The sequence below is a fragment of the Bactrocera oleae genome, chromosome 4 (genome assembly GCF_042242935.1).
Source record: "Bactrocera oleae isolate idBacOlea1 chromosome 4, idBacOlea1, whole genome shotgun sequence".
Lineage (NCBI taxonomy): Eukaryota > Metazoa > Arthropoda > Insecta > Diptera > Tephritidae > Bactrocera > Bactrocera oleae.
In genome coordinates, this window is record NC_091538.1 from 8,943,714 (window position 1) to 8,964,618 (window position 20,905).

At 31.2% G+C, this 20,905-nt stretch overlaps 3 protein-coding genes across 10 annotated transcripts in view; 1 reads left to right on the forward strand and 2 right to left on the reverse strand.

The window, feature by feature from the left end:
• Window positions 1–6,936, forward strand: part of Acsl (Acyl-CoA synthetase long-chain) — a 31,810-nt gene extending 24,874 nt beyond the window's left edge. For all 7 annotated transcript variants that reach the window (XM_036375068.2, XM_014229793.3, XM_036375074.2 and 4 more), the window contains 10 exons: window positions 1,489–1,927; window positions 2,001–2,207; window positions 3,250–3,409; window positions 3,478–3,652; window positions 3,739–3,878; window positions 3,954–4,126; window positions 4,195–4,304; window positions 4,380–4,533; window positions 5,450–5,725; window positions 5,785–6,936. In XM_036375068.2, coding sequence (XP_036230961.1) covers window positions 1,489–1,927; window positions 2,001–2,207; window positions 3,250–3,409; window positions 3,478–3,652; window positions 3,739–3,878; window positions 3,954–4,126; window positions 4,195–4,304; window positions 4,380–4,533; window positions 5,450–5,725; window positions 5,785–5,939 — 1,989 coding nt within the window. In that variant the 3' untranslated portion in view covers window positions 5,940–6,936. The remainder of the gene's footprint in view (window positions 1–1,488; window positions 1,928–2,000; window positions 2,208–3,249; window positions 3,410–3,477; window positions 3,653–3,738; window positions 3,879–3,953; window positions 4,127–4,194; window positions 4,305–4,379; window positions 4,534–5,449; window positions 5,726–5,784) is intronic.
• Window positions 6,937–12,017: 5,081 nt separating this feature from the next.
• LOC106614211 (uncharacterized) lies at window positions 12,018–16,409 on the reverse strand. 2 transcript variants are annotated; one of them, XM_036375012.2, is made up of 4 exons: window positions 16,202–16,409; window positions 16,076–16,171; window positions 15,194–15,946; window positions 12,018–15,021 (listed from the first exon to the last, which is right to left on the reverse strand). In XM_036375012.2, exons 2-4 carry the CDS (start codon window positions 16,153–16,155, stop codon window positions 12,237–12,239), a joined length of 3,618 nt encoding a protein of 1,205 aa, XP_036230905.2. In that variant the 5' UTR covers window positions 16,156–16,171; window positions 16,202–16,409; the 3' UTR covers window positions 12,018–12,236. The 2 variants fall into 2 exon arrangements, with proteins under 2 accessions (XP_036230905.2, XP_069964210.1); XM_070108109.1 differs by lacking the exon at window positions 16,202–16,409 and having other exon boundaries at window positions 16,076–16,178.
• A 393-nt stretch (window positions 16,410–16,802) lies between these two features.
• Window positions 16,803–20,061, reverse strand: LOC106614134 (uro-adherence factor A). Its single transcript, XM_014229694.3, has one exon. The coding sequence runs from the start codon at window positions 19,966–19,968 to the stop codon at window positions 16,915–16,917; it is 3,054 nt and encodes a 1,017-aa protein (XP_014085169.3). The 5' UTR covers window positions 19,969–20,061; the 3' UTR covers window positions 16,803–16,914.
• Between the last annotated feature and the right edge of the window lie 844 nt (window positions 20,062–20,905).

Here is a 20,905-nt window from a genome sequence, read left to right on the forward strand (position 1 = left end):
AGATATGCCGCAGATGACATTGAGGTTTTGCTCTCATTTGTTTGTGTTTTTGTTGTTGTACATAGTATTTCCTTTTTGTTGACGGGATTTTCTTTTGTTTGCAATATCCTTAACTTTTTATATGTCTATATACATACATATGTACATATGGTTAGATGGTTTTTTGTTTTGATTTTTGCCTGGAACTGGTTTAAAGTTTTAAAAAATATTTTAATTACTTTTTATGCTTATTTGTGACGAAAATTTAAAAAATTCTAAAAATAGAAAACAAAATAAATTATTTTTATTAATAATTGTTCAAAGAAACCAACCCGGTGCACTAGAGTTGTACTCAGTTGATATATTATTTTTTTAGAGTTACCACATACTTATTTTTATTCGATGTTTGATCCCACTATGAACCAATCACGGTGTACCCAATTGGTGGCAGGATGTGATTCTTGCTGTGTTTAATATTATAATTTAATTTGAAATATATTTTTTATATATTTTTATTTTTTTTTTTGTAAACATTTTTTCCAATTATTAATTATTTTAACACATTTTTTAATATTGCATATTTTAAGCAGGTACATATATCTTTTAAGTTTACTAGAATTTAATTTTATAATTTTTTCGAAAGTTTAAAATTTTTATCGAATCACAACAATTTACATATACATACATAATTTTCAATACAAATTTTTAAAATTTGAAAAGATTTTTTAAAAACCAAAATTATTTTATTTGTTTCACTTTATTTGTTTTAAATATGAATTATCGAACTTTTGCTTTCAAAATTTACTTTAAGGCTGTAACATACATATTTTAAACTTGAAATTGTTAAAAAATTTGAATTTTTTCGAAATTTTTAATTTACATATATTTTTTATATTTATTTGAAATTATTAAAAAATTGGGATTTTTTCGAAATTAAAAATTTTTATTCGAAAATTTTAAATTTTATTTCGAATATTTTAAATTTTATTTCGAAAATTTCAATTTATTTTTTGAAATGTTTCTTCGAAATACCAATTTTTTTGAAAAAAATACTTCTTGAAATATTTTTTAATTTGTTTCATTTCTTTAATTATAATTATAATTTATTATTTTTTTTTAATTAAAATTTTCTTTTAATAAAGTTAGCTTAAAAAATTTATTTAAAAACAAAATCGATTCTTTCACTTTATTTTGAAACCGACTAAACGTTTTTTCATGCATAAAAGTCTACTTTTAGGCGTTTTACCCCTTCACCCATTTTACTCACCAATTTTCAAGCAAAATATACAACTTTCTGCAACTTGCTCACACTCGTTTATTTTCTTCCCATAACTGTTTATTTATTTAAGCAATTGCAACAACTTGTAAAATGACACTGGGTTCCAAAAGTTGGCGGGCACAGCTAAACCACTGGCTACCTCACACTCTTTTACCCACTGCCTTAACCTATAATAAATTATAGAATATTATTTCAAAACAAACTAATTTCCTTTCGCTGCTATCTTTTAGGCGCGCGTTGTCAGTTCCGATGAGCATTCGTTGACCTATCGCACCATCGAACCGCCACGTGAGGTGCACGTGAAGATGCTGCAAAATAACATCGACACACTGGAGAAGATGTTCAACTATGTGGCTAAGGTGCATTCGAACAAACGTTGTCTGGGCACGCGTCAGATCCTCAGCGAGGAGGATGAGGTGCAACCGAATGGACGTATCTTCAAGAAGTACAATATGGGCGAGTATAAGTGGAAGAATTTCATTGAGACCGATCGCACGGCTACGTCTTTCGGGCGCGGTCTGCGCGAGTGTGGACAGAATGCTCGACAGAATATTGTTATTTTTGCTGAAACGCGCGCCGAATGGATGATCGCAGCGCATGGTTGCTTCAAGCAAGCAATGTCCATTGTAACTGTATACGCCACACTAGGCGATGATGGCGTGGCGCATTGTGAGTAGCTGCCTCGTTATGTTGAGATTTTGTAGCGCAATTAATGCTTTTTGTTGTTGTTGTTTTCATATAGGTATCAGCGAAACCGAAGTCACCACCGTGATCACATCGCACGAGTTGTTGCCCAAATTCAAGCAGTTGCTGGATAAATGCCCCAAAGTGAACACCGTTATCTACATGGAGGATCAACTGCATAAGACCGACACAACGGGCTTCAAGGACGGTGTGCGCGTACTCTCTTTCTCGCAAGTTGTGCGCATGGGACAGGAGAGCAAGTTTGGTGAGTGGAAAATGAAAGTTGAAGGAAATTATAAAAAGATTAACGAAATTTTCAAAATTTTAATGAAACAAAAACAAAAATTAATTAAATAAAATATCTTAAAATTAATTAAAAAAATTAAAAATATAATTATAACAGTTTTGATAATAATCTTGTGAGTTAACAAAAAAAAATTAATTGATACTAAAATTGACTAGATTAAAAAAATAAATAAAAAATATTAATAAAAATATTAATGAAACAAAAACAAAAATTATTTAATTAATAAACTTTATAGAGTGCATAAATTAATTAAAATACTTTAAAAATTGATTAAAAATCGTAAAAATAATGTATCAAAAATTTTCTAAATATTATTATATAAAGTATTTCAAAAACAATAATTTAAAAGATAAGAAATTTAATACCAAAACATTAAAAAAAATTAAACTAAAAATATTTTATTAAAAATCTATGATTTAATTCAGAAAAAAATATTTAAGTATTAATGGCATCATTTCAAATACTTAAAAAATTAGCTGAAAATCTTAAAAATAATTCTTGAAAATGTATCACAATATTAATAAAACTATTTAAAACTAATTATTTAAAAGAAAAAAATTATTTTATTCAGTAAAACTCTTTAAATATTAAATCTTAAATGATAGAATACTCAAAAAATTGATTGAAACTTGTAAAAATAATTTTTAAAATATTAACACAATATTTAAATTATTTAAAAAAAAAATTACTAAAAAATATAATTGAATAAAAAATAGATTCTAAAATGAAATAGTAGTAAATATTTATCACAATATAAAAATTATATTAAATTTAAAAAAAAAAAATAGTAAAAAAATAATAATATTATTATTAGAAAAAGAAAACTTAAATTTTTATTAAGGAATAAAATATATTGTAAATAAATTGTTACCCTATCAAATAATTATTAAAACAATTTAGTAGCAAAACTACTTTTTTTTGGGATAAATAAAAATTATATGTATGTTAACAAAAGCTACAATATAATTATCAATATATTTACTTTTCCGTTCTCCCACAGAGAGCGTACCACCCAAACCCGAGGACACAGCAATCATTATGTACACTTCTGGCTCCACAGGCACACCGAAAGGCGTGCTATTGTCTCATCAAAATTGTATTGCCACAATGAAAGGTTTCTGTGACGTGGTGACCGTGAAGCCTGACGATGTGCTGATTGGGTAAGTAAAAAGGGAAAAGTAATTAAACTGCGCAATTTAATATAACACATCAACTTTACGCATTACAGCTTCCTGCCGCTGGCGCACGTATTTGAATTGCTCGCTGAGAGTGTTTGCCTGATGACCGGCGTACCAATCGGCTATTCCACACCACTGACACTGATTGACACCAGCAGTAAGATTATGCGCGGCAGCAAAGGTGATGCGACCGTCTTGCGACCCACATGCATGACTTCCGTGCCGGTGTGTAGAGTTTTGTAAACAAAATAATACTTTTTTTTTCGACATTTACTTGAATTTGTAAATATAATATATTTTGTATTTTTTAGTTGATACTGGATCGCATCTCCAAGGGTATTAACGACAAAGTTAATTCGGGCTCGGCCTTCAAGAAGGCGCTCTTCAAATTTCTGTACCAGTACAAAGTGCGTTGGACGAATCGTGGCTATCAGACGCCATTGGTTGATAAGTGAGCAAAATTAACTAATTTTTTATTTTCGAAATAAATTTTATTAAAATTTTTGTTATTTCTCTCACCACACAGATTGGTTTTCCAGAAGGTCTCAAAGCTGCTTGGTGGTCGCGTGCGTTTGGTGCTCTCCGGCGGTGCGCCACTCTCACCCGATACACATGAACAAATCAAAACATGCTTATGCGTGGATGTAGTACAAGGTTACGGTCTGACAGAGACTACATCGGGCGCCGCGGTTATGGACAGTAAGTGCAGTATTTGTAATATACTACTTATTATTGAAATAATTAACTGTTTTTTGCTGTATTTGCAGACCGTGATATGACTTATGGTCGCACTGGTGCACCGCTGACTGTCTGCGACATACGTCTAGTCAACTGGGAGGAGGGCAGATATCGTATTACGAATAAACCATATCCACAGGTTTGTCGGTTGAACAAAAATTATGTTGTACCTTGTGGTTTGCAAATAATAAATTTGCTTGAATTGCAATTACAGGGCGAAGTGCTAATAGGCGGTGATTGTGTATCGAAAGGTTACTACAAATTGCCCGACAAAACTGCTGAGGAATTTTTCGAAGAGGATGGCAAACAGTGGTTTAAGACTGGCGACATTGGTGAAATTCATCCAGATGGTGTACTTAAAATCATTGGTGAGTTACGAATAAGTGTGGGCAATAATAATTAGTAATAAGTTTAGTGAAAGTTTGAGGTTAAAAACGAATGCATTTAATGAAGTCGGAATAATTTAAACTGCTTTACTAGAAGCTGATAAATTTTATATAAAAAGATTTTTTTTTTCTTGATTTTAAGCGATCAGTCTGTGTGTCAGCTATATGCTATAGTGGTCCGATCTGAATAATTTGTTTGGATATTGTAATGTTGGCTTGTAAAATAATCTACGCCGAGTTTCGTGAAGATATCTCGTCAAATAAAGAAGTTTTCCATACACGCACTTTCGTTTGACCGAACAGTTTCTATGGCAGCTATATGCTATAGTTGTCCGATCTGAACATTTTCTTCGGAGATTGTAGTAATGCCTTTGATTATTACCTATGACAAATTTCGTGTAGATAGCTATTCATATGAAAAAGCTTTCCATATAAGCACTGGATTCCGATGGTTCCGTTTGTATGGCAGCTATATGCTATAGTAATCCGATCTGAACAACTTCATGGAGATTGCATTATTGTCTTAGACAATAACCTATGCCAATTATTGTGAAGATATCTCGTCATATGAAAATGTTTTCCATACAAGTAGCTTATTTGTTCGTTCAGCTATATGCTGTAATGGTCCGAAAACGGCGGTTCCCGACAAATGAGCAGTTTCTTGTGGAGAAGAAATTGTATGAAAACTTTTAGATTGATATCTCGAAAACTGCGGGACTAGTTTGCGTATGTACAGACAGACGGATAGGCTATCGTTTTTGTTTCTAGGTGTTATAAAATTCGTGTCAAACTTAACCCTGTTCAGTCTATAAATATCTGTATATTAAAAATTTACAATATTCCAAACAATGTTCTACATAAACTTTAAACTTATCGAATTATGTTTTAATCCTCCTAGATCGCAAGAAGGACTTGGTTAAGCTGCAGGCCGGCGAATATGTGTCACTCGGCAAAGTTGAATCCGAACTGAAGACTTGCCCAATTGTGGAGAATATCTGTATTTATGGCGATCCAACCAAACAATTCACCGTCGCATTAGTGGTGCCCAATCACAAACATCTCGAAGAATTGGCCGAACGCAATAGCTTAAAGACCAAAGCTTTCGAGGAGTTATGCACGTCGCCCGTTATGGAGAAGGCGGTACTGAAAGAATTAGCCGAACATGCCAGGAAATGTAAGTGCTTAGAAAGTGTTAGTAATGTAACGCTTGTTCAACTCATTACATTTTCACAGGCAAATTACAAAAGTATGAAGTGCCCGCAGTGCTCACGCTCTGCAAGGAGGTTTGGTCACCGGACATGGGTCTCGTTACGGCCGCTTTCAAGCTGAAACGCAAGGAAATACAAGAAAGATACCAAGAGGATATCAAGCGCATGTACGCGTCATGAAAGTCAGTCTACTGAATGGTGACGTCGTCGAACAAAACTGAAAATTACTGTACATTTTTCCTTCCAATGGCGTTGCAAGCAAGTTGTAAGTTAAATTTAATTTGCATATTTCATATTTAATGAAATAATTCTGGTGAAAAAAAAAACAAACAAAAACAAACCCGTCAACAAACGGAGAAATGTACAACACTAAAAAGAGTTGAAAAAACAAAGAACAAAAAACAAATTGAAAAAATAACTAAAAAGCAAGCGACAAAAAAGGCAACAAAGCAGCAAATGCCGCGAAATGTGGCAACAACGCAAATGTTGTTGTAATATAAATTAAAACTAGATCTTTCAGTAACGTTTTCTCAAACGTATTTTTTAACTACAATTATTATTTAAATAGTTTTTGTTTTGTAAATTTTAATTATTTTTAAACATAATGGAAGTTGTAATGTGTTTTTAGGTGCGTTATTACGATTATAAATATTGTATATTGTATAACGAGTTGAAACAAAATGAAAAAAAAAACCAGAAAAAAAAACAAAAAACAAAGAAACGTTAACTATTTGAATGCTGCTTTATTTAATTATGGAAATAATTTTTGCGCTTAGTGTATATTTGAATTTAAATAAATAGAAAAGAAAATAATATGTTTAGAGTGACAAGTGCAACAACAATGTGCCGGTGTGCTGTGCGCAGCTGCGCCGTCGCAAACACAGCTGGATGCTTCCAATTTTTATATGGAAGCTACAAACTAAAGTAGTAAAAGTATATAAAAGAAATAAGTTTTGGCTAAAAATTAGCATATTGAATTTCGGCACTTGTAACTTTAGCATATAAATTAGCTTTAAGTGAACTCTAAGCTAAGTCTAGTGAAAATTTTTTCTCTTTTGTTGCAAGCATTCAACCATTAATAAATTTAGCTATAAACAATAATTATTTAAAATTTAAACCAAACAATAAAATATATATATAAAAAAATATAATAAAGTTATTTAAAAACAAAAGAAAATGCTATGAAATGTTTTTAGATATGTACATATATATTCCCAAATATCACATATATAAACATACATATGTATATATATATAATACATATATATAGCATGTAGCGAGTTTGCGTGTGAAATGTGTAGTGGCAAGTGAGAATAGTGTGAGCGTATTTTTTTAATTTTTGTCTGAAATATTTTAAAATATATTTTTTGCTTATCAACTTTTACTTTTTATAACTATTTCACAATTGTTTTTTATTTATATGAAGTGTTGCAAATAATATAAGAAAACATAATTCTAATAATAATATTTTTTTATAATTTTTTTTTGTTTTTTTGAAAAATCGAAAATTTTAATTGAACATTATATCAAATTTCGAAGCCTAAATACCGTGTTGAGAATTATAATTGAAAAATAAAATATGCTAATGCCAAGTTTATAATTAAAAATTAAATAAAGCGGTTTTGCATTTACTTCGTGTTCTACCATTTTGAAAATTTTTAAAAATTATAATCTTTTCCAATATTGGCATTGCAAATAGGTAATTTAAATTAAAATCTGATTTTTAATCCAAAATTTTCGCGAACCTGTTGAAATGTAATTTTTTTTAAATTTTTTTCCGAATGAATACACATACATACATATTTACATACATAGAGTTCAAGTTTTTTTCTTGTAAAATTTTATTGCTAATTTTTAAACACATTTTTTTTTATAAATTATTTTTTAATTCACATTTTTTGTTTTTATTAATTATTGTTTTTTTATATTTATTATTCTAATTTATTGATTGGTTTTTTAATTTTTTTTTTATAATTTTTTTTTTTTATATATTTTTATATTTTATGTTTTCTATAGTAATAATAGACATAAATATTTATATAAAATCATGTTTGTAAAATTTTATTATATATTTCAGCGTTGATTATTTCTTATTAATTTTTTTAATTAACACCTTTTTCATAATTTATATACAATTTCTATTTTAGTACATATTGTATTTTTGCCTATTTTTTAATTTTTCGCTTTTATTTTTTATTTTTCAACCAAAAAAAATTTAATTTTCGATTTCTTTATTTTTAAATTTTTTGCTTTTAAAAAAGGAATTTCAACAAACAAAATTAAAATGTTCAATTTTGACTTTTTTATTTTTAATTTAAAAAAAATTTTCAATAAACAGAATTTTAATTTTCAATTTTTGTTTAATCATGTTACAATTTTTTTTAAATTTTATATCTATTTGTTTTATTATTTTTTAAATTATTTTGATTAAAAATATTTTATTAGTTTTTTTAAATTATTTTTAGAATTTTATAATTTTTATGTCTGTTCATTTTGATTAAGTATTTTTTTTTTATTTATTTTATATAAATTTTTTTAAATTTATAATATATTTTTGTTGAATTTAAAAAAATTGTTATATCTATTTATTGTATAAATTTAGTATGATTAAGTATTTTTTTAATTTTATATGTGTATATTTTTTAATTTTATAATATTTTTATAATTTTATAATATTTTTATAATTTTATAATATTTTTATAATTTTATAATAATTTTTATTTTTTGTTCTAATTTTTCGTAGGTTTTTTAAATTATATTATAAATTAAATTTCCAAAGTTTTTGTGCAATTTTAAAGTGTATAAGAAATTTCAGACTAATTATATTTTTTAGCAAAAAACAAACAAAAAAAATTTAATTAGAAGCAAAAATTGAATAATTATAAAATTGTTAAATTTGTATGTGAGTATGTCTGTAGTGGCAACGCAAGCTTTTACAGTTATTTTTGCTTCTTTGTGATGGTTAAAAGATTTTTGACAGTCGAACATTATTTTCTCAATTGATAATAAGTAAAATGTAAATAAAAATTCAGACAAAGATGCAAGAAAAATATTATATATTATATATTAATATATGTAAACTTTAGCAAAAAAGGAAAATTAAGTTCATTGAATATAAATATGCATATTTTATAAGAGAGAGTTATGTATGGAAGTGTGCAAAGAGTGGTGAAAGAGAAGTGGAAGAGCATATTATGAAAATGTAGGTAAGAGCAAATTTAGGTTAGTTGATATTTTGAGAACATGTGTGTTGCAGGTGCATTTTGAAAACTAAAATTGTTTTTTAAATTCATTTTTTATGTTTGTATGGCAAATATTGAAGAATTGCTGTTTATTAAAATTTAAATACGCGCTGTTTTTCAAATAATTTCAACATTCTGTATTCGTAAAATAAATTTTGGTATTCCAAAAACATCGAAACAAAATTGCTACTAACTTTCACATTTTCAATAAAACTTTCGAAATTCGCGCACGTTGAATTACTACTATAAAAAAACAAAAAAAAAAAACAATATTCAACGAATTAGTTGCACACCAAAAAGTAGGCAACACTTTGCTAGGCATTTTTTAACGCTAGCAACATTTTCGAAATTATGTGAGGTTAAGTTGAAAGTAAAGGCTTGTGCAACACAACTAGTATATTTCGACTGGGCTAGCACGACAGATAAGACTTGGTATGTGGGTTACACAATTAGTTATTAAATTTAAATTATATAATAACTCAGATTCGTAGCTCTTAAATTAAGTCAAGATTATATAAAAACAAAAAATATTAAAAATTGAGAATAAAAAAAATTGAAACTAAAAAAGGCGTAATATTTTTGTGTATCCAATAAAAAGGTAATCGTATTTTTTTTCAATAAATTAAAGTGATGACAATAGCAAGTGGGTGGTGAGAGTGCTGTTGGAAATAATTATAGATGCTTTTTACTGTTGTTTTTTTTGCCTTCGCTGGCAAATATTTTTGTAAAGAAAAATCATAAAAAATAAAAAAGCCACATTTTTTTTTACAAATTTAAAAAGTATATAATTTCGAAATTTTCAAAATCTCTGAGAAAATAACAATTTCTTCAATCAAAACTATAATTTTTTTTTAATTCAATAAATAATTATCTTCGAAAATTTAAAAATTTTTTCGAAATTGAAAATTTTACCAATCAACTTATAAATTTAATAAAACAAAATAAAATCATTATATTAACAATTTCAATACTTTTTAAAATTTTTTTCGAAATTAAAAATTTGACCAATCAACTTATAAATTCGATAAATGTAAAAAATAAGTATATTCACAATTTTAATACTTTCTCAAACTAAAAATATAATATATTTTTAATTTTAATATATTATCAAAATTTTCCAAAAAGTCTATTATTTCTTGTTATTGTTTTTGTAGGTATGAACATAAGCATTTTGATTTGCTTGGGTCTCTATGTAATTATGTACATACATACATATGTATGTAATATTGTAGATATGGCGTAAGCAAATAATTATTATAATAAGTTTATTTTCAGTTAAAAGGTTAAACAAAATATTAAAAACAAAAATAAATAAATTAATAAATACTAATATTATAAATGCGAAAGTCCGTTTGTTTGTTAAGCTTTCACGCAAAAACTACTTAACAGATCATCATGAAATTTTGTACATATACTCTTAGAGGTGTCAGAATGAACATAGGATACTTTTTATTACACAATTTATAAATTTTTTACGGATTATTAAAAAAATTATTTTGGAAGATTATATATGTTTGGAAAATAAATTTGAAAATTTTGAAATTGAAAAAAAAAAGTTTGGCAGAAATGATTGTTTGTCGAAAAAATTAAAAATGAAAGAAAACATAAATGTATAAAAAACGTAAATCAGAGAAATAACACAAATATTATTAGTTACTCTTATTAAATATAAAAATGCCTCGAAAGCGGAAATCGGCGCTGTCAAGAAATTCTACGCCGGTGCGTAAGGCTAAATTAAAAACTATAATCCAATGGATCCATATCTACTATAATGATATCAGTTATTTATTTGATGGATTCGATGCGAGCGAAGCCGCGGGTAAAAGCTAGTAAATTAATAAATTACGAAATATTAATTGTTTCATTTAAACAGTGGACTTATTTATCAAATAAAGATATTTCATTCTTAAATAGAATATGTCAAAAGTTGAAAAAAAAGAGTTCATACAAACTAAACAACAATTTGGTTAGTATTTTAATTTCAAAATTTTCCTTTTAAAATTCTTTTTAATTATACAAAATAAATATTTAATATTTTCTCTAAAAAAATGTTCATCTTTTCAAAATTTTTTTTATATATTTAAATTTTTCTGGTTTTGAAAACCTGTATACCCAATTCCCAAAGTTAGTAATCAATATAGTTAAAAAAATAGAAGTTCTTATTCTTCGAAAAATTTGAAAAATTAAAAAAATTATAAAAATCAATAGCAATCGAATAGATTTGAATATAGTGCAAAAAGTAAGAAAATATATTTTTTTTAATTTTCGAAAAGTTTGAAAAGCTTTAAAAAATTAAAAGTAAACAAAATATTAAGAATGAATATGGTGCACAAAATAAGAAAATAAAATTTTTTAATTTTCGAAAAATTCGAAAAGTTATAAAAATCCAAAGTAATCGTTAGAAATGAATATATCACACAAAATAATAAAATTAAATTTTTTTATTCTTCGAAAAATTTAAAAAGCCATGAAACATTATAAAAATCAATAGCAATTGCAATACTAGGATCGAATATAGCGGAAGAATAAGAAAATATCGAATAACATCTTCGAAAAATTTATAAAGCTTTAAAAACATTATAAAAATCAACAGCAATCGGAATATTAGGTTTGGATATAGTGCAAGAAAATATAAATTTTTTAAATTTATAAAATAAATAGCAATTGGGTTTCGATATATTGCCAAAAGTAAGCAAATATAATTTTTTAATCTAAATTTGAAAAGCTTTAAAAAATTATAAAAATCAACAGGAAGCGCCATATTAGGAATAAATATATGGTGCGAAAATAAAAAAATAGAATTTTACAATCAGGATATAGTGCAAAAAATAAGAAAATAGAATTTTTATTTTTTTTAATCTTCGAATAATTTAAAAAGTTTAAAAAATTTGTAGAAAAATTAATAGCAGGCGGTATATTAGTAACGAATATAGCGGAAAAATAAGAAAATATAATTTTTTAATGTTCGAAAATTTTTTTTAATAAAAATATTTTTTTAAATATTTTAATATGTGCTTTCAAAGTTTTTATTATAAAAAAATATTTTGCTACACGTAATAGTCAAGCATTTTTTCAGATACATGCTTAAATTTAAACGCCTTGGGCCTAAATTTATAAAGAATAGTTTTTATTTATTAATTTTAATGATAGCTAAAACTAAATTTAGGTAGAAACCAGTTTTATACACTTACATATACTATAGCATACATTATACAAGTATTCCATACAATAATTATTATTTATTATAAATAGTTAACAGTTTCGGCGCATTTTTCGCCTCCTCAATTTCGGCTACCAACCGCGCCGCCTCCTGCTTGAGACGTATCAAAACCTTAACGCGTTTCTTTTCCATTTTCTGTTGGCGCAACGTCTCCTGCAAATTCGCTATTTGATCGAACAACTTCTGTCTATACTCCACGGCGCTATGGCACGTTTGTGTGCCAACAGTTGTTGTGGGTTTATTTAGTTGCCGCATTAGCGACTGGCATGGATACGCGTACTCATTAAGCGTATTATCCGGTGGCAACAACATTGTGTCATCGAAGTGTTTCTCGCAAATATACAGCGGTTTACGCCAATCGGCCGCTATATCTAAGCCGAGTTGTAGAAACCAAAAATGACGCTGGAAAGTCTGCGCGTCGGGTGTAGGAAATTCGTAGAGTTTGCGGGAATAGGCGCATTTCAAAACACAATAGGGCTCCACATCGTTATCTTCGTCATGCTGAGTTGTGGTTACTGGCGGAAAGTTTATTTCTGTTTCACTATACTTCAGCAAATCGTCGTCATCAACGTCTAGCGTGTTATATAACATAAGTTTGTTGTTGTTTATAGGCGCTGCATTGTTTTTTGTATTCAAAATCTGCTTTGCTTTGGACAACAATTTCTCGATTGTATCACTCATTGGTTCGGGTTGCGCGTGCGCGGCACTTGTAGCAATGGCAAATGGTGTTGTGGTTGTGGCAAATGCTGTTGTAGTGCTAGTGGCTTTGGCTGCTGTCGGTCTATGCATCGTTTGCATAATTTCTGTTTGATTTTGTAGAATTTGTGGTGTGCTCTTTTCCGAAAATGTTACTATATTTCCGTTAGCTGCGTGCATTGGCTGTTTGCTGTTTATTATTTCTACGCTTGTTATTTTTGCGCGATGCGCATCGTTCTGAGTTGCAGGCGTTACTTTCAAATTTGCATTTCCTACAGCAATAAACGGTTGTTTGCCGTTTATTATCTCCACGCTGGTGATTTTGAAAGCATTCGGGTCTTCTTTATTAAATATTTTTGTTGGCACTTGTGTTGTGGCGAGGCCACATGCACTTTGCGCGCTATTTGCTATGTGCGTTATTATTGGTTTTCCAATTAGGCTGGCACCCGTCAAATTGCCAGCAATTCTTTTTTGGTCTATGCTTATTTTTTCCCTTTCACCAGCTTGTTTTATTTCCTCCACTAACTTTCTGGCCGCCAGCGCAATGGCATCTGGCGGCTTCTGCATGCTTGTTACATAAGTGCCGTTAGTAGTCACCTCTTTTTGCATGGTCTGCACCACTTGCTGCCAACTCTCGGCCAAAGCTACCGCCCTTGTTAGAGAATTTTTACTATGTTGTTGTTGTTGTTGTGGTTGTGGTTGCGGTTTCATTTGTTCCTGTATTACCGCGTTTTTAACGGTTGCTGCTTTTAATTGTGTTGGTTGTTGTTTTGGTTGTACCGTTATTAGGCGCTTATTAACGGTTTCCGTTATCTTTTGTCTTAACAACTTGCCAGCAGCTTTTGGCTCGTCAGGTATTATTACGTTTTCAGCTTTACTTACGCTGCCTGTTTCGTTGCCATATTTGACTAATCTATTATTTTTGCCCAGCGTTAGCGAAAAACTTTCTGTAGGATAAGTTTCGGCCAGTTGCTCTAATATCGGATCTTCCGTTACGGCGAATTCAGCACTTGCTTCGGTTACACCGTTGGCACTAAAGTTGTTCAACACGTCAGCATTATTTTTGTGGCAATAGTAGTTGTCTGCACGTCTCCAAAAATTCTCGTTATTTTGCTGTTCATCAAATGCTTGCGTAAATGTCACCGTTTTCGCCGTGTTGTAGCCTGGATTATAATTATTTCGTTTGATGTTGTATATCTGCGCATTCTCTAAACTGTTGCTGTATTCGTAGTTGTCTGAATGCAACCATAAATCGCCGTTATTTTGTTGTTCATCATACGCATGCGTAAATTTCACCTTTTTCGCCGTGTTGTAGCCTGAATCATAATTATTTCGCTTTGTGTTGTATATTCGGTCATCTTCGTCAACCTCTTCAACTGTCGCGTTATTATACGTGGGACTTGGTGGCAAGCTAGTATCAACTTCACTAAGCTCACTAATGCCTTCGTAGATCTCTTTTGGTATTGAATACACTTTTATATTTAGTTGGGGTTCAATCGTTTTAACATAGTCCATTAGCTGATATGCGCTGCAGTCTAAGGGATCAACTGCATTTAAAATTTGTCTCATTGGCACCACATAACCATCTTTATGTTGCATGAATACACCTAATGTTTGCATTTTGACATATTCTACTGCTGATTTTGCTTTCTGATTAGCCGTTGACGTAACGGTCATTTTTAGTTGGCCAAGAATGTTCTCAATTTGTGCTGATTGTTCACTTGTTGGCGTTTGCGCTGTAATTTGAGGTGGTGTATCAGTTGTTGTTGCGGTAAAATATGGTGAAATCGTTGCAGTTGTTGCAGCAGTTATTGTATCGGTTGGCGAAATCACTGTACTTGCTGTAGTTGTTGTTGCATCAGCTGCTGCTGTCGTCGTAACATTCGCTAAAGCTTGTAATCTTTCTAGCGACCAAGTTTTGATCACATAATTACTAGTATTATCCTCTTCCAATATTCTGAGCGTCAAATTTTGATCTGGTATGGCGTGCGGTTGTAAATAGGGGCCAACTCTCATTTCATCACTAAAATGACGATCGCACGCGTAGATGTCATGCGTGTAGAACGCAGGACTACGCCCAAATTTTAATAGCCACTCCTCGCGCCTGTAAAAAGATGCGAAAATTTTTAAATTTTTTCGAACATTTTATAACTTTTTTTTTTGTTTTTGTTTCTTGTATATATGTTTTTTTTTTGTTTTAATAATTTTTTACGTTATAACTTTCTTGAATTTATATAGATAGCAAATTCATTTAACAATTATGATAATTGCGTTACCTTTTACGATCGAGCGTTGGAAATTTGAACTTTCGCTTATAGTCTGAACACTTTTGCAGGCACTCTGTTTGCGCCTCCAATTCCTCTGGTATTGATTTTATTAGCGGTGGCGGCAAATTTTTATTCGGAAATGCACCGCGTATTAAATGTGATTTTCCCACCATATGTATGTCGAAGTGTAGATCACAAACATAAATGCGTTTCTTTTTGCATAATGCTGGATCCTTGCCTAGCTGGTACAGCCATTTTTCACGTCTTTCCAACTCGTTTTCGATAGATGGCAAACTGTGTAGTGAACGCTTACCGCCACAGCCTAGTATGCACTTTCGCTTACGATTGATTTTTTCATCATCTTGGTTTGGTGTTTGTGTAGCTATTTGCTTTTGTTGGTCTTCATCATTGTCACTGCTGCTGCTGTCCTCGGTGTGAGAAAGTTCATTGGAAAGTGGTACTATATATTCTAAGGGTATGTATTCTAGGTCATCGCCACAATCTTTCGGTGGCACCGCCACTGTATCATCGAGATTATCATGCCAAATCGGATCGGGTCTCACACCAGGTTTGTAATAGCTGTATCTTTGTGTGTAGGGATTCTCACTGTCGTATGGATACAAATTTACATCAGGATAGGCATTCTTTCGCAGCAGTCTACCATACGTCATATATGAGCTGAAATGCCGCCGGCATGCGTACAAATGTTTCTGTTTAAAGTTCTCTGGTTTTTCACCAAATTGTCGTATCCAGAGATCCCGCCTGATGCAATGCGAAATAAAATAAATTAAAAAATGCAAAAAACATGGGTAATCATATCAGAATAATTCCGTATCAAGCTGTGCAAGTATACACACACACACATACAGCAATATTTGCTACGGCACTCACCTGGCTACATCAGTTTTTGGTGGAAATGGGTATACGACGGCGCCACGAGGGCAATGAGCAAAACATCGACGAAAACGCATTGTTTTGTTTATAAATCTAAATAAAACTAAAATACGAGTTATTTACCACCTTTGATATTTAGCTGCTGCAACTTAGGCACTGAGGACAAAATACTAATTAAAACATGCTCAAAATACAATTCATTTCAATTAATTTCGTATTCTTAATCAAAACTTTTCAGAAGCACGCTTGGTTTATTAATATAGTGTAATTAATAAAATAAACTCTAATTTTTACCGCGCAAGCAGCACATTTAGATTTGTTTTTATTTATAATAAACAGCTGTTTGCACTAGACAGTGATGCCAGCTTCTATGCTTACTATCGCTACACGCTACATTTAACATCGATTTGCGATATCTTTTCGCATATCGCTGGCAATTATTGAAACGTTTTAAAACTGAATGGTGGGGATTATCCGGTCGCAGTAAAATTGTAAAAGGTGCATGTTAAACATAAATTCGAAAAATTTAATATAGAATATTCAAATTATTAAATGGCAGCGAAAAATTTATTCAAATGTTAGTTGAATCGCTTTTAAAGATGTGTTATTGGAGTATTAAATATTACACATTTACAATCAAATAAATAAAATGCAATAAATCTTCTTAGAATTGTAAAATACTCACGAGTAGTTGAACCTTGTGATTAACTAGACAAGTAGAAAATAATTTTTTACAAAATTATTTTTATTTGAATACAAATATTTCAAACATTTCTTTACACATTCTTTAGTTGTAATCACATAATATTAATAATCATATAATATTAACGTATTAATTAAGATCTACTCAACATATTTGGTGTTTTTAACAATTTCATCGCAGCTTTTAGCGATATTATTTCTTCCGCTTGTTGTTTAACTTTTTCTTTCAATTCAAAAATATTTTTCAGAATCTTTATTGTGCTGTCCTTTGTTTGGGTACGCTCATTGCGGGTGCTTGTATTACTAATACCACTGACATTGTTGAATATTTCAAAAGTAAATAAATCAGATTCAATATCTATTTGGTTACCCATATCTGCTGTTGTGGCAATATTTTTTCGATTATCTGCACATTCAGTTGATTCCATATACGTAAAGTTTTCTGTCCTCTCGGTTAATTCCACATCTTTTAGGTTTATTGTGTTTTCAGTTGTTTCGATGTTCTTTAGGTCTTTTGAACTTCCGGTTGATTCCACATCTTTGAGGTTATCTGCACTTTCCGTTGATTCCAAATCTATTAGGCTATCTATAAATTTAGCTGATTTAATACCTTTTAGATTTATCGTGCCATCTGCTGCATCCATAACATTTAGGTCTTCTGTCTTTTCGGCTGATTCCGCATCTTTTAGGTTTTCGATACCTACCGTCGATTCCATAACATTCGTGTTATTTCTGGCTTCGGCTGAATCGATATCTTTTAGCTTTTTTGTATCTTCGGCTGACTCCACTTCTTTTAGGTTATCTCTGCCTTCACTTGATTCGATTTCTAGGGTTTCTGTCTTCTCGCCCAACTCAATATGTATTAATTTATCTATGCTTAGCGTTGACTCCACGTCAGTTATTGTTTCTGTGCCTTCGGTCGATTTCAACTTTTTTGGGTTATCTAGGCTTGTCGATTCCATATCTTTCACGTTTTCTAAGCTTTCATTTTTTTCTATATCTCTCTGTTTATCTAAATCTTTAGATGTACCTGTACCTTTTTCTTTGTTTGGAGGTTCGACATTTGCCGACTCTTCATTATTTATTGCCGTTAACTGGTTTTGCCGTTCTTCAGTGGTTTCACTTTGTGTAAGATTAGATTCATCGTCACCATTCATATTCGCATTATCGTTGTTACCGCTACCATCTTTAGTATTTGCACCGTCCATGTCGGTTGAAATCATATTTTTCACACTTTGTTCTTCAATACTCTTCGAATTATCAGTTGCCGTTAAAGCTTCTGTTTTTTCCATTTTGGCGCGTTTGTGAAATTCCTTTGCTTTTCGAATATATTCCGAAAGCGATTTCTGATACGAAAAGGAAAGTATCGGCATTGTAGCTGGATCAGTATATTTTCGTTTTCCTACCAGTGGCACTACTGGTATATTAACGGCCGTTTTGTTTGTGTTGATGTCCGTTGTTATGACCAAAACTTCTTTCCCTTTTGTAGTCACATTTTCTGATTCCTTGCTACTAAGTGTGTCATTACTATTGGAATCGTTTGTGTTCGAGTCATTGGGTTTATCGGGTATATATTTCATAGGCCAAGGGTTTTTCGGAATAAATTTAAAAATGCCGTTACTTTTAGTAGTTGTGTTTGATTTATTTGTAAATAAAACGCAATTACGGGATTTGCTTAACGGATGAATTGGCGTTTTAGTTGCCTTAATAGCTAGCGATTTGTGTGCCTGCGAAGCAATCGAAAGTGGAATATGCACTGAACGCATGACGGTTTTTTTGTTTGATTTTGACTTTTCCATAATATTATTAACGGCCAATGATTTAGTTGTATTAGCTGACGGTGCTAAAATTGGTATGATCTTAGTAGTTGCCTTTTCATTTTTTTCTGCTGCTAATTTTTCCATGCTAGCTTTTGATGCGGTATTACAGCTGGAACTTTCAATTTCTGTTACTGTTGTTGTTGCTGTAATTGATTTCAAATTTTCAATTTCTGCCGTTGTTATTGTAACGGCAGAAAACATTCCTGAAGTAATTTCTGACGTCGTTGCTGTTGTTTCTGGAGTCTGTGCGACATCGCGGTCAATTTCCATTGGCTTTACCACAGGAAACATCAAACTTTTGGTCAACTCCGTTGGCTTTGTTATAGAAACCGCTGCAGTTGGTTTCATTATTGTTGGACTTGTAGTTGGAGTCTGTACGGTATCGCGGTCAATTTCCAATGGCTTAACCACAGAAATCATCAAGCTTTCGTTCAACTCTGTTGACTTTGTTATAGAAACCGCTGCAGTTGGTCTCATTATTGTTGGAGTCTCTGCGGCAGCGCGGTCAATTTCCATTGGCTTCATCAGGCTTTCGGTCAACTCCCTTGGCTTTGTTATATAAACCGTTGCAGTTGGTTTCATTATTGTTGGACTTGTAGTTGGAGTCTGTACGGTATCGCGGTCAATTTCCAATGGCTTTACCACAGAAATCATCAAACTTTCGGTCAACTCCGTTGGCTTTGTTATAGAAACCGCTGCAGTTGGTCTCATTATTGTTGGACTTGTAGTTGGAGTCTGTGCGACATCGCGGTCAATTTCCATTGGTTTTACGACAGAATTCATCAAGCTTTCGTTCAACTCCGTTGGCTTTGTTAAAGAAACCGCTGCAGTTGATCTCATAATTGTTGGAATTGTAGTTGTTGTATCATCAACTGACGCAGTTTTCGGGGCAGCAGGCGATGCATCTTCGTTGGACATTTTTACTGCAACTTTAGGTTTAGAACGAAGCGCCGCCTCATTACTATTTGTTGCAAGTTGTTTCTTTATCGGGACATTAAGTAACGGTGGGAAATGAAGAAGAACGCTTTTATTTGTACATTTCATATTATTTGGTTTTAGAGATAGCGCACACCCAAATGGGCTATAATCGTCAGGTTCTTTGAGCACATCATATACTTTTTGTGTTGTCATATATTCCTTGTTTGTAAGTCGTGATTTACTCAGGCATGCGTTTGTAGTGATATGGGCTTTGCTAATCCAAGCGTTCTTTCCTGTCGCGGTGGGTGATGGCTTTATTCCACTGGTTTGGCCTATTGGAATATTAATTTCTTCAAATCTTAATAGTTTGCCTTTTTCACTATGCACGGTTCCTTGCTTAATTAACTTTGTATTGAATATGTTTGTTGTATTCGATATATCCTCACTCATTGTTATTTGTTTGCAAATTTTAGCTGTTTAAGTAAAATTTGTTTTTCGGTTTCATTAATTTTTAATGAATATGTTGTAAATAAACAAAACATATGGTTTAAGTTGTCGTTGGGTTGCCATATCAAAGCAGGAAAGCATATTAAGACAAAACTTGGCCGCACTGGAATAAAACAGAATCAATATAATATTCATCGTCGAAGTCGCGCAACCACCACAAACCGCATTCTTCGTGATATTTCAGTAAGTAAAATAGACCGGTCTTAAATACTTAATTTTTATGCGCTAAACAGAGAATATTAAGTTTGCCACGAATTTTGTAACACCTAGATGGCAGCGTCGGAGAAACGTGATGATGATGAGCTGCGTCGGTTTAGTCCGGAACGTCAGTCTATCCATCTGTATTTTCGCGAACTAGTCCCTTCTTTTATGCGACATCGTTCTGAAATTTTGCACACGTCCTTTTGTCTCCAAGGAGCTGCTCACTTGTCGGAATCGCAGATATCGTACCACTATAGCATATAGCTGCTATACAAACTAACCGATCAATATCTAGTTTTTGTATGTTCTTCTTGTCTTTTCTTGTTTTGTTTTTTTTCCGCTTAACTGTACCGAATTTTTTTTTTCTAAATTTTATTTTAACTGTTATAAATATCCGCTATTTCACTATTACTCCGTTACACCACCGCAAATATGTGTATGTGTATGTATGTGTGAGTTTATTAGTTTAGTGAATCGCCTTAAGTGTATGTGTATGTGTGTACACCAAGCAATGTTTGTATGTAGTAGTGTGCAATTTTGCCTTTAAAGTCCAATGAAGGGTTCTTAAGGGAAAACCAAAGACCAAAGGTTGCCATAAAACAACAACAACGACACGATAAAACAAGTCACACAACAACTTCGTGGCATTGCGTTGCAGGATAATAATATTAATTTATTA

Bases quoted from the DNA above. Each gene is read 5' to 3' on its own strand.
- LOC106614211 (XM_036375012.2), bottom strand. From the start codon at position 16,155: ATGCGTTTTCGTCGATGTTTTGCTCATTGCCCTCGTGGCGCCGTCGTA. The intron at 15,947-16,075 runs GTGAGTGCCGTA...GCATTGCATCAG, and splicing joins CCAAAAACTGATGTAGCCAG to GCGGGATCTCTGGATACGAC. The intron at 15,022-15,193 runs GTAACGCAATTA...ATCTTTTTACAG, and splicing joins CCAACGCTCGATCGTAAAAG to GCGCGAGGAGTGGCTATTAA.
- LOC106614134 (XM_014229694.3), bottom strand. From the start codon at position 19,968: ATGAGTGAGGATATATCGAATACAACAAACATATTCAATACAAAGTTA.